Genomic DNA, 13,906 nt, shown 5'->3' on the forward strand with positions numbered 1-13,906 from the left:
CAGGAAATTCGGAAGGCCACAGCCACAGCAAAGAAAAACACTCTCCATGCCCAACAGAACTTGGGTGGGACTGGATGATAGTTCCACCCTACGAGAAGAGGCGTATCAGGTAAGACTAAAGCCCCTTCTCCGTAGTGTATTAGGGCTTTTGGCAATGTTGTTACAGTAGGCTTTAGCACTTAGATCATTAGATAAGAGTACTCCCAGTATTCCTTTAAGGAATACATGTTGATTGAGGTCTGTAAGCCAGTTACAAATCCATCCGATGGTGATACTGTATATCGTTTGGCGGGTCCCAGGGGAAGAGCCTTCTCTGTGGCGGCCCCGACCCTCTGGAACCAGCTCCCCCCTGAGATTAGAACTGCCCCCACCCTCCTTGCCTTCCACAAACTCCTTAAGACCCACCTCTGCCGTCAGGCATGGGGGAACTGAAATATCTTCCCCAAGCCTATACTGTTTATGTATGGTATGTTGCGTGCATGTTTTTAAACTATAGGTTTTTAGCTTTCTAATTATTGAATTTGTATTATATATTGTTTTCTGTTACTGTTGTGAGCCGCCCCGAGTCTGCAGAGAGGGGCGGCATACAAATTTAATTAATAAATAAATAAGTAAGTAAGTAAGTAAGTCAGTAAGTAAGTAAGTAAGTAAGTAAGTAAATATCCTACATTTTTATAACCTACTAAGAAGTAGGTTGTGGTCTACTTTGTCAAATGCCTAACTAAGTATACTATGTCCACAGCATTTCAATTGGCCAGTAATTTAATCACTTTTTCAAAGAACAAAATAAGATTTGCTTGGCATGATCTGTTTTTGACAAACCCATATTGGTTTCTGATTATAAGTTTTGCTTGCTTCTAAGTGTTTGCAGATCAATTGTTTACTATCTTTTCCAGGATCTTCCCAGATACTGATTTCAAGTTGATTGGTCTGTAGTTTCCTGTATTAATTCCCCCTAACACACACGCACCTTTTGTAAAAGATGGGAACCACATCAGCTCTTTTCCAGTTCTCTGGTAGTTCTCCAAGGCCCCTGGGTCATTGAAAAAACTGTTCAAAGATTCCAAGGTCACCTCTTACCACTCCTTCACATCTCTAGGATGTAATACACCCGGTCCTGGTGATTTGAATTCATTTAGAGTGACAGGTATTCTCTTATTATTTTCTTGCCTATTTTAAATTGTATTCCTAGTTTGCCTTTTATGGTTCTGTTTTTGGCAGTTTGTGCTATTTTTTTTCCTCTGGCTTGAAGACAGATGCAAAGAATAAATTAAGTAGCTTTGCTTTCTGCCTGTGATCCTTGCCATCTTCTCCCACTAGTAATTAGAGAATTAGCTTCATTTCTCTATCTGTGAAACCAGGACAAAAATCAAAGCTTTGCTAATTCTCAGATACAGTTGTAAATGTTCCACAATTGACCTTATCATTGTGATAGGCAAGCTTCCTAATGCTTCCAGAAAGAAAGGGGCAGTAATAGTTTGATAAGTGTTTTAATGTCTTTTTATATTGCACACACTATACATGCTCTGAATAACTTAACAGTCCTTATCTTCAGAAATTCAATTGAGTTATCATATTAAAACCAGACAAACAAGTATATATCTAAATAATATAAGTATTACCAGCTAAAACCTCAAAGTATACAACTTATTAAGATAAACTTTGGTTCTGGCTTCATTTTTTTCTGATAATCCTACAGAATGCTTATTATACTAAAATGCAACTTACAAGGGGGCAAGACTACATAGGGTAGGGTAGCAGGATAAGAATCCTAAGATACTGTATATACACTCAGAGTGGTATTTGTTTAATGGAAGAATGAATGGACATATCAGCTGTGCATCTAAAGTTTGAATATTAATCTAAAAGTGAATATTAAAACAAAGATTAGCTCAAATGAAAGTACACACAGTTGAATTTCAGAGATGTTTGTTGCCGATTGCAAAATAATAATGGAAGAATATTAAAATGTCTGTTTAACGTTAAATAACCATGATTTTTCAAAAATGTAAACAATTACCAGCCTATTAAGAGTATGGTAAATCTTATGAATATTTGCCAGTGTTGATAGATGAGAGTTCAGCTGAAAATCTAGGAGTGAAAAACAAAAAACAAAAAAATTATATTATGTAGAATAAGGGAATATTTTTTTCTGTCCACAGTTATTTTCAATGTATAGGCTAGCTAGAATTGAAGAGAATGGTCAAATTGTTGTCATAAGCAAAGTGTCATAAGATTCTGACCTATTTGACCTGCAGAAGCAATGGTGTCTAGAGCCAAGGATGAACTTGGAAGCAAAACCAATTGTTGATACATCTTCAACATTAAAAGCAACAATTAATACATTTATTACGAGTCTTCGGAGAGGGGCAGCATACAAATCTAATAAATTGAATTGAATTGAATTGAATTTGGAGTAATAATTCCCTGAATCAACCCTCCACAACCCACCCACCCTATAGCTCCAAAACGTATTTCTAAATTCAGTTGAATCATTTCCAAAAACACCTTAATCCCAACATGATCTCCTCTAAATAGCTAGTTCTGCCTTGAATAGATTTCCTTAGCAAAGCTAAACATGGCCTCATTATACCAAATAAGAAAATCAAAGTTGTTGGGTACAAAAAAAATATCAATATGAATAAACAGTTTAATTTTAAGCAAACAGTAGAAAAAATAGCCAAAGCGGGGTGGGGGGGTGTTTGCAACATGCGTTCTTTTTCTCCAGCATTCTGAAGCTTACATTCTGTCAAGACTGAAAAGCCATGCTTCCTTTTTATAAGTGTTTTGCTAGCCTGAATACTTTTCAGTCCCAAAGAGGTTTCCTGGACAAGAAAATATCAGCTTAATCAGTTTAATTTACTGAATAAAGCAAAATGTCCTAGTTCATCGTAATTCTAATTTGAAGCAGAATGTTTTGATTAGCAAGATGTGTGAATCAAACAAACAAACAAACAAACAAACAAACTGTTGGCTTAGCGCAATCTATTCCAATTAGATTAACACATGGCTACATTTTAAATGCAGGTAGTGCCAGAGCCAAGGACATTTTTTTCCCACCACAGTTCTAGGTACCGGAAGTACTGTATGCCGAATGTGCTGTCTTTTTTAAAATGGTTGCTGTGGGCATCTGAAAACAAACATGTTCCCAAAACAGGAGCAGAAGATGTCAGTGTTTATACACAGGATTCCTTGTGTGGTTAAACTGTCAACCATAACAGGAATTAGAATCGGGTAAGTCGAACTGTCTGGTTTGTGTCTGTACAGCCACTAAACAAGACAGGTAGAGACTTTAACAGATAGTGAGGACTGCAGAAGAAGCAATTGCAACCAGCCTTCCTTCCGTTGAGGAGCTGTATACTGTAAGAGCTAGAAAGGGGGCTGAGGAAATATCTACAGACCCCTCATATACTGGACATAATACGAGGGTCGCCCAGAAAGTAATGCACCACTTTTTTCCTCAATCTACAGTAATGGTACGAATGCAAAACTTTAGATATACATTACAGAATAGAATAGAATTTTATTGGCCAAGTGTGATTGGACACACAAGGAATTTGTCTTGGTGCATATGCTCTCAGCATACATAAAAGAAAAAGAGACATTTGTCAAGAATCATGTGGTACAACACTTAATGATTGTCATAGGGGTCAAATAAGCAATGAAGAAACAACCAATATTAATAAAAATCTTAGGATGCAAACAACAAGCTACAGTCATGCAGTCCTAAGTGGAAGAAAAAGGATGATAGGAATGATGAGAAAAAACTAGTAGAAATAGAAGTGCAGATTTAGTAAAAAGTCTGACTGTTGAGGGAATTATTTGTTTAGTAGAGTGATGGTGTTCGGGGAAAAAACTGTTTTTGTTTCTAGTTGCCTTGGTGTGCAGTGCTCTGTAGCGACTAGAGTAGGAGTTGAAACAGTTTATATCCAGGGTGCGAGGGGTCAGTAAATATTTTCCCCGCCCTCTTTTTGACTCATGCAGTATACAGGTCCTCAATGGAAGACAGGTTGGCAGCAACTGTTTTTTCTGCAGTTATGATTCTCCTCTGAAGTCTGTCGGTCCTGTTGGGTTGCAGCACCAAACCAGACAGTTATAGAGGTGCAGATGACAGACTCAGTGATTCCTCTGTAGAACTGTATCAGCAGCTCCTTGGGCAGTTTGAGCTTCCTGAGTTGGCGCAGAAAGTACATTCTTTGTTGTGCTTTTTTGATGATGTTTTTGATGTTAGGTGACCATTTTAGGTCTTGAGATATGATAGAACCTAGGAATTTGAAGGTCTCTACTGTTGATACTGTGTTGTCTAGTATTGTGAGAGGTGGAAGGGTGGAAGGGTTTCTCTTAAAGTCTACCACCATTTCTACGGTTTTGAGTGTGTGTGGTTTTTTTAAAATATATTTTTAAATTGATTTTTAACAATTTAAAATCACACAACATAAAACAGTGCATAGTGAATTGTGAATTGTGCCCACGGTTTTGAGTGTGTTCAGTTCTAGATTGTTCTGATCACACTACAAGGATAGTTGTTCAACTTCCCGTCTTTTTGCCGATTCATCATTGTCTCTTATTTGAATTGTCAGGAGTGTGTGTAAATTTTATGTTTCTTCAGACAGATAGCATACATGCAGCAGTGTTTCCAAATGGCGTCTGTAAGTGATGCACATTACAAGCAGCGTGTCGTCATTGAATTTCTCACTGCAGAGAAAGAAACTGTTGGGAACATTCACAAACATTTGTGTACAGTTTATGGAGAATATGCAGTCGACAGAAGTACGGTTAGTCGCTGGGCACAGAGGGTGAGGCCATTAGAGGTGATTTGGACAGTACAGAAATGGCTTTGTGACCAGAACAAGGAGTGGTACCGACAGGGCATACATGCCCTTATGTCTCGCTGGAGGAAGACCATAAAACAGAACGGATATTACGTGGAAAAATAGGGAGTGTAGAAGAAACATAATTCTTTCCTGTGTGTAAATTTCATTGTGTTCAATAAATAATTGTTGAAGAAAAAAAATGTGGTGCATTATTTTCCGGGCAACCCTCGTATATTTCATCTTCTTCCCTTCAAACACCACTATAGAGCATTGCATTCCGAAACAACTAGAGTTTTTCCCCCATGCAGTCACTCTGCTAAACACATCACATTGCACAGCACTGCCTTACGCCAAAAGATAGCTAACCTTATAATAGGACTGCATTTCTACTGTAATATCGTTTTTAAATCTTTCCTATTACTTACTCCTGTTGGTATTTTATGATTTATCACTTTGTTTGGTTGCATCTTATGATTTATGATTCAATCTTATGATTGACGATTTGTCACTCTGTTGCTTGTATGCATACCTAGAGCTTATGCACCAGAGACAAATTCCTTGTATATCCAGATACACTAGGCCAGTGATGGCGAACCTTTTTTTCCTTGTGTGACAAAAGACTATGGGCGCGCACTATCATGTATGCGTGAGTGCCCACACCCATAATTCAATTCCCCCCCCCCAGGCCCTCTGGAGGCTGGAAATTATTATTATTATTTATTAGATTTGTGTGTGTCCTGTTTCCCAACTTCTGGTGGCCCAGAAGGCTTGTGTTTCTTTCTCCCCAGGCTCCAAAGGCTTCCCTGGAGCCGAGGAAGGGTAAAAATGCCCTCCTCATCCCTCCGGAGGCTTTCTGAAAGCCAAAAACGCCCTCCCAGAGCCTCTGTGCGAGCCCAAAATCAGCTGGCTGGCACACTCATGCACTGACCTAGGGCAACAGTTCGCGTGCCAGCAGATATGGCTTCGCATGCCACCTGTGGCACCCGAGCCATAGGTTCGCCATCACTGCACTAGGCCAATAAAGAATATTCTACATTCCAGGGGTCTCCATCCTTGGCAACTTTAAGAGTTGTGGACTTCAGAATTCCTCAGCCAGCTTTGGTCGGAGACCCCTGCTATACTCTATCCCCATTGAAGTGTTTCAACATTTTAAAGGCTTCATCAGCCTTTAAACCTGGGCCGAAATGAGGATGGAAAGACAATTGCAAGCAACAGGAGAGAAATACTTCAGCACCTCAGGAACCAATTCACATTTTGTCAAGGGATGGGCTCATATGAGAGAAGCCTTCAGATACTTGCTCTCATTCTGTGGTCAGAGGATTGCAGCCTCAAAATTCTCCCAGGCAACAAATGCACTTGTACAGTTCAAGGAAATACATGCCCTCCCAGCATCCCAATTGTGACTCAGGAATTCCCTATTAGAAGCCAAAAGGTATTTCCTATTTTGGGGGTGGGGATAATGTTTCTGCAAAGGCCATTGCTTGAAATTACCATCCGGCTGAAGCCTGCTTAACTTAAGCTTCAGGGTGCTTTCTTATACTGTGCTACTTTCATTCACTGACGTGTGACGAAGGTTCCTGGAAATATATGTATATATATTTTGACATTGCATCAAAGTTCTGAAACATGCTCTGAAATTTGTATTTGTATTTATTAGATTTGTATGCCGCCCCTCTCCGAAGACTCGGGGCGGCTAACAACAGTATAAAAAGACAATGTAAACAAATCTAATATTAAAAACAATCTAAAAACCCCCAATTTAAAGAACCACTCATACATACAAGCATACCGTGTATAAATTCTATAAGCCTAGGGGGAAGGGAAATTTCAATTCCTGACGGCAGAGGTGGGTTTTAAGGATCTTGCAAAAGGCAAGGAGGGTGGGGGCAACTCTGATATCTGGGGGGAGCTGGTTCCAGAGGGTCAGGGCCGCCACAGAGAAGGCTCTTCTCCTGGGCCCTGCCAAACGACATTGCTTAGTCGACGGGACCCGGAGAAGGCCAACTCTGTGGGACCTAACCAGTCACTGGGATTCGTGTGGCAGAAGGGAATACGGTATATCCATCTTTACTAATCATGTCTGCTCGGAATATTTTTTTAAAAAATTTCAATCAGCCTTTCATATATCTCCTTCAAACTGAACATGGCCCTGATGATTCATGCATTTGTTCATGATATTTTTGTGTCAGCTGTTAAAAAAAAATTGGTTTGCTATTGGCATTCCTCCACCTCATAGCCCTGAAATCTAAATATGAATCAGAAAAGGTGCTTAGCTTCCAAGCTCAAAGGCAAGCCCATACATCAGAAAGGCACAAAAATAAAACTTTCAGTTGAGCTGGATATATCTGTGTAATTTCCTGATATTAGAAAAATGGTGTTCCACTGCCTAGGGTGTTTTTCTGAACTTCGAAATTCAGCACTGGCATTATTTGGAGGACTTCTATCCAAGCTACTTGTCTAAAATGATAGGGTCTCCTGTTTGAGCAGGGAGATGGACTTGAGACCTCCAATATCTTTCCAGCTCTATCCTGATTGAAATACCAAGGTTAAACCAACCCCAGCTATCTGCTCAAAAAACTTTACCTCCACTTATTCATTTTACTTGCAATGCATTTACGGGCAGGCGCTCTAGCACAAACAGTGCTGAAGATGTTACAATCAAAACACTATACAGTATTATAGTAAAATAACATTACAATACAAGAATATGATGAAATAGCAAATAGGCTCAAAATGTATCAGTAAGACATGGTTAAAAAGTATTCAAATGCTGGATTTGCATTTGGGTTGACTTTGTTTAAATGTTGTGTTTGTGGTTTTTTTAATGTATAAAATTCAATTTAAAAAAATATTTTTTAAGTATTCATTTCAAACCCATTTGCAGCAAAATTGAAGAGCTAAAAGATGCCAAATGAGGAGATAATCTGGCATCCTGTGCCAAGCAATTTGAGAACGTAGGAGTAGCCATTGAAGCTTTCACAAGCTCCAAACTTAACTTATAGGTTTAAGAAATGCAGCTTCTGAAATTTCTTGAAATGAAGCCGGGGCTAACCACTATGAGTAGATTTTAAAATATCCAATTCTCAACTTTTACAGTCACATATAAGATAAGAAAACCTTTATTATCACTTTTTGCTGTGAGCACTGGCTGTCTCTCAAAAGAAAATATACCCATACCCGTACATATACAGTACAGCAGTGATTTTCAACCTTTTTTGAGCCACGGCACATTATTTACATTTACAAAATCCTGGGGCACACCACCAACCAAACTGACACAAACTGACATTCTAAGACACTCTCCTCTCTTTTTCCATCCCTGTCTCCTCCCCCCTTGTGTGTGTGTGTGTATACCCACTCTTGAACCATTTCCAAAAACAGGTGAGGGCTAGGGTTTTTTTCTCTCTTATTCTTTGGGTGCTTTTTATCATATGCTTTAAATCAAGAGTCATTTCTCTCTCTCTTTTGTTTCTCTCTTTCCTCTCATTCTCTGCCTCAATTATTTTCTCAATTCCCTTTTCTTCTCCCCTTTTTGCTCTCATTTCTCTCTCTCCCTTCCTCTCCTCTCTCTTTCTTTCTCTCTCTCTTGCTTTCTTTCTCTCTTGTTTTCTTTCTCTCTCTTTCTTTCTCTCTCTCTCCCCCTCTCTCCTTTTCAGCAAAAATGTGCAAGACCGGAACCTGAGCTTCCTTCTTTGCCGCACACCTGACCATGTCTCGCGGCACACTAGTGTGCAGCGGCACACTGGTTGAAAAACAATGCAGTACAGTATACAGTATATATTTGTTTTCGTAGATTATATATATATATATATATATATATATATATATATATATATATATATATATATATATGTTAAATGTTTTTAGCTGGAATTTTTAAAATTAAATTAAAAAAAAAAAATCCAGCTAAAAACATTTAACACATACAAAATATAGTTTGTCGGCTATAAATATATTACTGCCTTGCAGTGGCCCTGGGTTGGGCCTAGAGGCAAAAAAAAAAAGGAGCTGTGACGTTCCTTAAAAATATACCAGGGTGATCCGACATAAGAAATATATATATATATATATATATATATATATATATATATATATATATATATATATACACACACACACACACACACATACACACACACACACACACAGAGAGAGAGAGACAAAGAGAGAGAGATGTGTATAAACACAAATAGAGATACATACTATACTTGCAATCAATATACAGTATTGCCCCCAACAATCTGGGTCCTCCTTTTATGGTGAAAAGGCTGAGTCATCCTTGAGACTAAAATGATTAATGTAAATGATCACAAAGGTGTTGCCATTGTGTTATTTTGCCTGAAGCTTGTTATAGCCACTGAACTATTCACATACTATATATGCTATGTCTCCAGATAACCAAGGAACTTTTCCCGGAGGAAATTGGTTCTTTGCAGGACATTTTCATGCTTACATATAGGCCTACAATAAGTTTAAGCCATCAATTTTTTTTCTCTTCCATTAAGCAATGACATCAGCTGGGAAACCAGAAGTAAGCCTTTTCTAGAGCAGTGCCTGCTCTCTGAAACATGTTTCCCCTTGAGATCTTTTGCAAAAGCGGTTTTCAATCTATTTCTTTTAATAGAAAACAAAATGAATAAATTAGCTTTGAATGTTGAAATGTGTCAAAATGGCACCTCAAATTAAAGATCATCAAGGCTAAACAGAGTACTTTATTTCTAATCATACGTAAGTTCAGTATTTCTTAATAAGCACACTGAAGTGTGATTTTACATGTTACTATGAGAATGCCTACTTGGGGAAAAAATACCATTAAGCTACAGAATTACTTCCAGTCTGGCCTTGAAGTTCAGTAGGGCAGTGTTTCCCAACCTTGGCAACTTGAAGATATTTGGACTTCAACTCTCAGAATTCCCCAGCCAGCATTCGCTGGCTGGGGAATTCTGGGAGTTAAAGTCCAAATATCTTCAAGTTGCCAAGGTTGGGAAACACTGCAGTAGAGGTTATCCCTTCATAAAAAAACCTGTAAGGCTGTGGCTTGAATTCTTAAGAGAATTTATTTGGAAGTAATCTATATTTTTTTGAAGTGAGCCTTAATTCCATATAAGCATTCTGACCCTACGCTAGGCTTTTAGCATTTGAGACTCATCGATACTTATGAATTCTCATCAACTACACTTAAGATATATGCTCATTTACACCTACCACCCCTTCACACCTCAAAGTCATACAACTCTAAAGTGTCAGCTGTGTTGCAGACGCTCTCCCCTTCCTTCCTTCCTTCCTTCCTTCCTTCCTTCCTTCCTTCCTTCCTTCCTTCCTTCCTTCTTTCTTTCCTTCCTACCCTTTCCCCTATTCCCCTCTCTATCCCTTTGTCTTTTTTTTTCATTTTCTTACTCCATATTATTTACACTCTTTATTGTACTTTGATTATAAACATACACGTTTATTATTATGCACTACTAATTTTACACTATGCTATGTATTATGCCATTTTTTGTTATGTTTGTTCCCTATTTTTAATGTTAATACTTAATAAACATTATTTTTCAAACAGATAAGCATTCTGCATTCTAATTTTACAACATAACCACTTTCCCCTTCGTTTCTAAACATTCAAGGCATCCAGCAATTATCTGCCCAAGAGACCAGATCAGAACCTCTGCACTTAAAAGTTTATTCTTCAACGATTCAAATGGATGCCAGCTAAATTAGTTTACTGCTACTTATTGTTGAAAGTATTGGGCCTAGTTTAAAAATAAATAAAAGAAACTTGATATACATTTGCAATGTTTTAATAACACGGAATGGGGCTGGATAAATTTGTTTACTTACGTTACAGAGACAAAATTTAAATAAATTACTTTTTCTCTATTTACTAAAGTGTAATTAAATCACACATATTTCAAAAGCAGCTAGCTCTTTACAGGACATTCTTCCAAGTTTTTTCCCCCCTCACTTCATACTTTTTTTAAATAAATACAGAATGTTCATAAACATAACTGAACAATATCACGGAGAAATATTATTTCTGAATAAGCCTTAGGGAGATTTTGCAGAACTTAACATTTATCTACAGGAGCCAATTAACTACCGGTACTTCTTCTTGAGCCATATCAGTCATTGAACGTTGGCGATCATATTGGCGATTCTATTTTTATCAACACCAAATTGACTAGTTTAATTATATTCTTACCTTTAAAGTAAGATAAATACAGAGTTTTCAGCCCACAAACAACAGAAAATTGTTAATTTCCTATAACAATGGAAAATACATTACGGGCTACAGCATGGACTATCCATTACTTTCCATAATGCTAAAGAATATTTACATCCTGTACTGTGCATGGACAAGCTTGAGGCAAGCAATAGCCTTGTGTTTAAAAACTTACTGGCCACCATAGACAAAAAATACATGCAGGTAACAAGATACCAAAGAGGAATAGAGTGATTTGGATCTCCTCTGTCGCTCTAGTCTCTTCTCCATCCCTGTTAAATGAAAGGCTCTTCTTTTTACTAACCTTCAGCTACCAGCTTCTTATTCTGTTCCCTCTACAGAGAAACCTTTTTGCTCTATAGGTACCATGCATATTTAGATAAGCCTCTTTATAAAATCAAGAGTGCAAATTCTCCATTTACAAAGCCTAGCAAAAAGCGTAGTACCCTATGATTTTTAACAAATGTATATTTCCTTTTATGTACCCTGAGAGCATATGCACCGAAGATAAATTCCGTGTGTGTCCAATCACACTTGCCAAATAAAGAATTCTATTATTTTTTATTCTTTCTATTCCATTCCATGCCATTCCATTCTATTCTAGGAATTTTTTTTTTTTAAGAACCCTTCACTGACCTAGAAAAATCTATTCAACTATTAAAATGGTCCTGATCAATGAACAATCCAATAGGATTTCTCTTTTGGAAGGGCTGTCCAGCAACAAATTAAATTGCAACAGCAACTTTCAAATAAGTTTTATCCTAAAATAAATCACTGGCTTCTGTTGACCTCAAAGAAAGGTATTAAGGGACAGGGAAAAGAATGTGTCCTCCAATTTGCCCTCCTCCCATTTTTTTCTTTTTTAATCAATGTCAATCAAATCATGGGAAAGTTTGGACACTATATATGTTGACAACAGCAAGATTATTATATGCACAAAAAATGCAATGACACTTCAATTCCTACTATGGGCGAATGGCTGCAGAAGCTGATGGGAGTTGGCTGAAATGGCAAAATTGCCTATTTTGATTTAAAGAAAAAATAATAATAAGTATTTTTGTATCCACGTGGAGACTGCTTCTGGACTTTGGTCCTGAAGTAGAAAAAAATGACACTTTGATTTTAGATTTGACAAATACTTATAGATTTGACAAATACTTATAGAAACAGCTAGTTTATATTATTATGAGAAGAACCTCCCCCCCAAAAAAGTTGTGGTTTTGACATGTATCCTTTGTTTTACTGCAAAAGAGAGAATAGGAAGTCAACACTTCTTTTTTCTTTTTTTCCTAACCCTTCCTCACTTCTCTTTCCTCTCCCCCCCCCCCCAGTGCTTTCCTATTTAATAGATTTAACAGATTAACAGAGTTGGAAGTTACCTTGCAGGTCATCTAGTCCAACCCCCCTGCCCAAACAGGAGATCCTACACCTGCCTCCACCTAGGATCATTTATTTTTGTTCATTTTAGGACCTTCTTGACAAACGTATCTTTTTATTTTATGTACACTGAGAGCATATGCACCAAAGACAAATTCCTTGTGTGTCCAATCACACATGGCCAATAAAGAATTCTATTCTATTCTTTTCTATTCTATAACAATTCGTTTTTTTTAAAATGTTCAATAAAGAAAACCACTGGAAAGTTTGTTCAGGGCAAACCGCATCCTTTAAATAATAACAACAACAACAACAACAAAGTTGGAAGGGACCTTGGAGGTCTTCTAGTCCAACCCCCTGCTTAGGCAGGAAACACTACTTCAGACAGATGATTATCCAACATCTGCTTTAAAACTTCCAGTGTTGGGGCATTCACAACTTCTGGAGGCAAGCTGTTCCACTGATCAACTGTTCTGACTGTCGGGAAATATCTCCTTAGTTCTAAGTTACTGCTCTCCTTGTTTAGTTTCCAGCCATTGCTTCTTGTTCTATCCTCAGGTGCTTTGGAGAATAGGTTGACTCCTTCTTCATTGTGGCAGCCCCTGAGATATTGGAAGACTGCTATCATGTCCCCCCTGGTCCTTCTTTTCACTAAACTAGCCATGCCCAGTTTTTGCAACCGTTCTTCATATGTTTTAGCCACCAGTCCCCTAATCATCTTTGTCGCTCTTCTCTGCACTTTTTTTAGAGTCTCAACATCCTTTTCGCATCGCGGCGACCAAAACTGAATGCAGTATTCCAAGTGTGGCCTTACCAAGGCCTTACAAAGTGGTATTAACACTTAATTTAGGAAACGTCCAGGCTCCAACCAGACGAAGAAGCAAAAGACAGAGAGGGAAAAAAACATGTTTAGGGGGCATGCATAAGTGCACCATTGTGCCTACCGTCCCAGTCCTACCGTTCTATTTTCTTATATCATTATTTTTTTATCATTACTTGGTTGGTAAATCCACAGTAACTGAATTTAAACATGCCTGGGATAAACATTGATCCATTCTAAGATAAAATACAGTAAACAATATAATGGCAGACTAGGTGGACCATGAGGTCTTTTTCTGGGGTCAATCCTCTATGTTTCTATGACTTATCTAATGTTTTACAGTATTTGTACAAATTACCATCCTATAATAGTTTGACAAATACATAAATAAATAAAAAATAAAATATAAATAAATAAAATCTCCTCCCCAGGCTTCCTTCCCCCTCTCAAAATAAGGCGACACCCATCCCCAGTCCCTGCAACTTCCCCATATAGGCCTTCAGGGGGAGTCAATGCAGTGACACCCCCCCTCCTACCTGCAGAGGGGCAGGGCGTACCCGGTTGCATCCCCCCCCCGATCCAGAGAGGGGGGGCGAATGGTGAAGAAAGGAGGGAGTGGGGGGTTCGTGTGTGTATGGGAAGGGGGAGAAAGGCAGACAGCTGTTCGGCGGGATGCAT

At 38.2% G+C, this 13,906-nt stretch overlaps 1 protein-coding gene across 1 annotated transcript in view; it reads right to left on the reverse strand.

The window, feature by feature from the left end:
* DCUN1D4 (defective in cullin neddylation 1 domain containing 4) overlaps positions 1 to 13,906 on the reverse strand; it is a 34,280-nt gene that overhangs the window by 19,837 nt on the left and 537 nt on the right. Inside the window, exon 2 of the mRNA XM_070757197.1 lies at positions 2,021 to 2,091. Within this exon, the coding sequence (XP_070613298.1) occupies positions 2,021 to 2,091 (71 nt within the window). The remainder of the gene's footprint in view (positions 1 to 2,020; positions 2,092 to 13,906) is intronic.

The sequence above is a fragment of the Erythrolamprus reginae genome, chromosome 7, assembly GCF_031021105.1.
Source record: "Erythrolamprus reginae isolate rEryReg1 chromosome 7, rEryReg1.hap1, whole genome shotgun sequence".
NCBI lineage: Eukaryota > Metazoa > Chordata > Lepidosauria > Squamata > Dipsadidae > Erythrolamprus > Erythrolamprus reginae.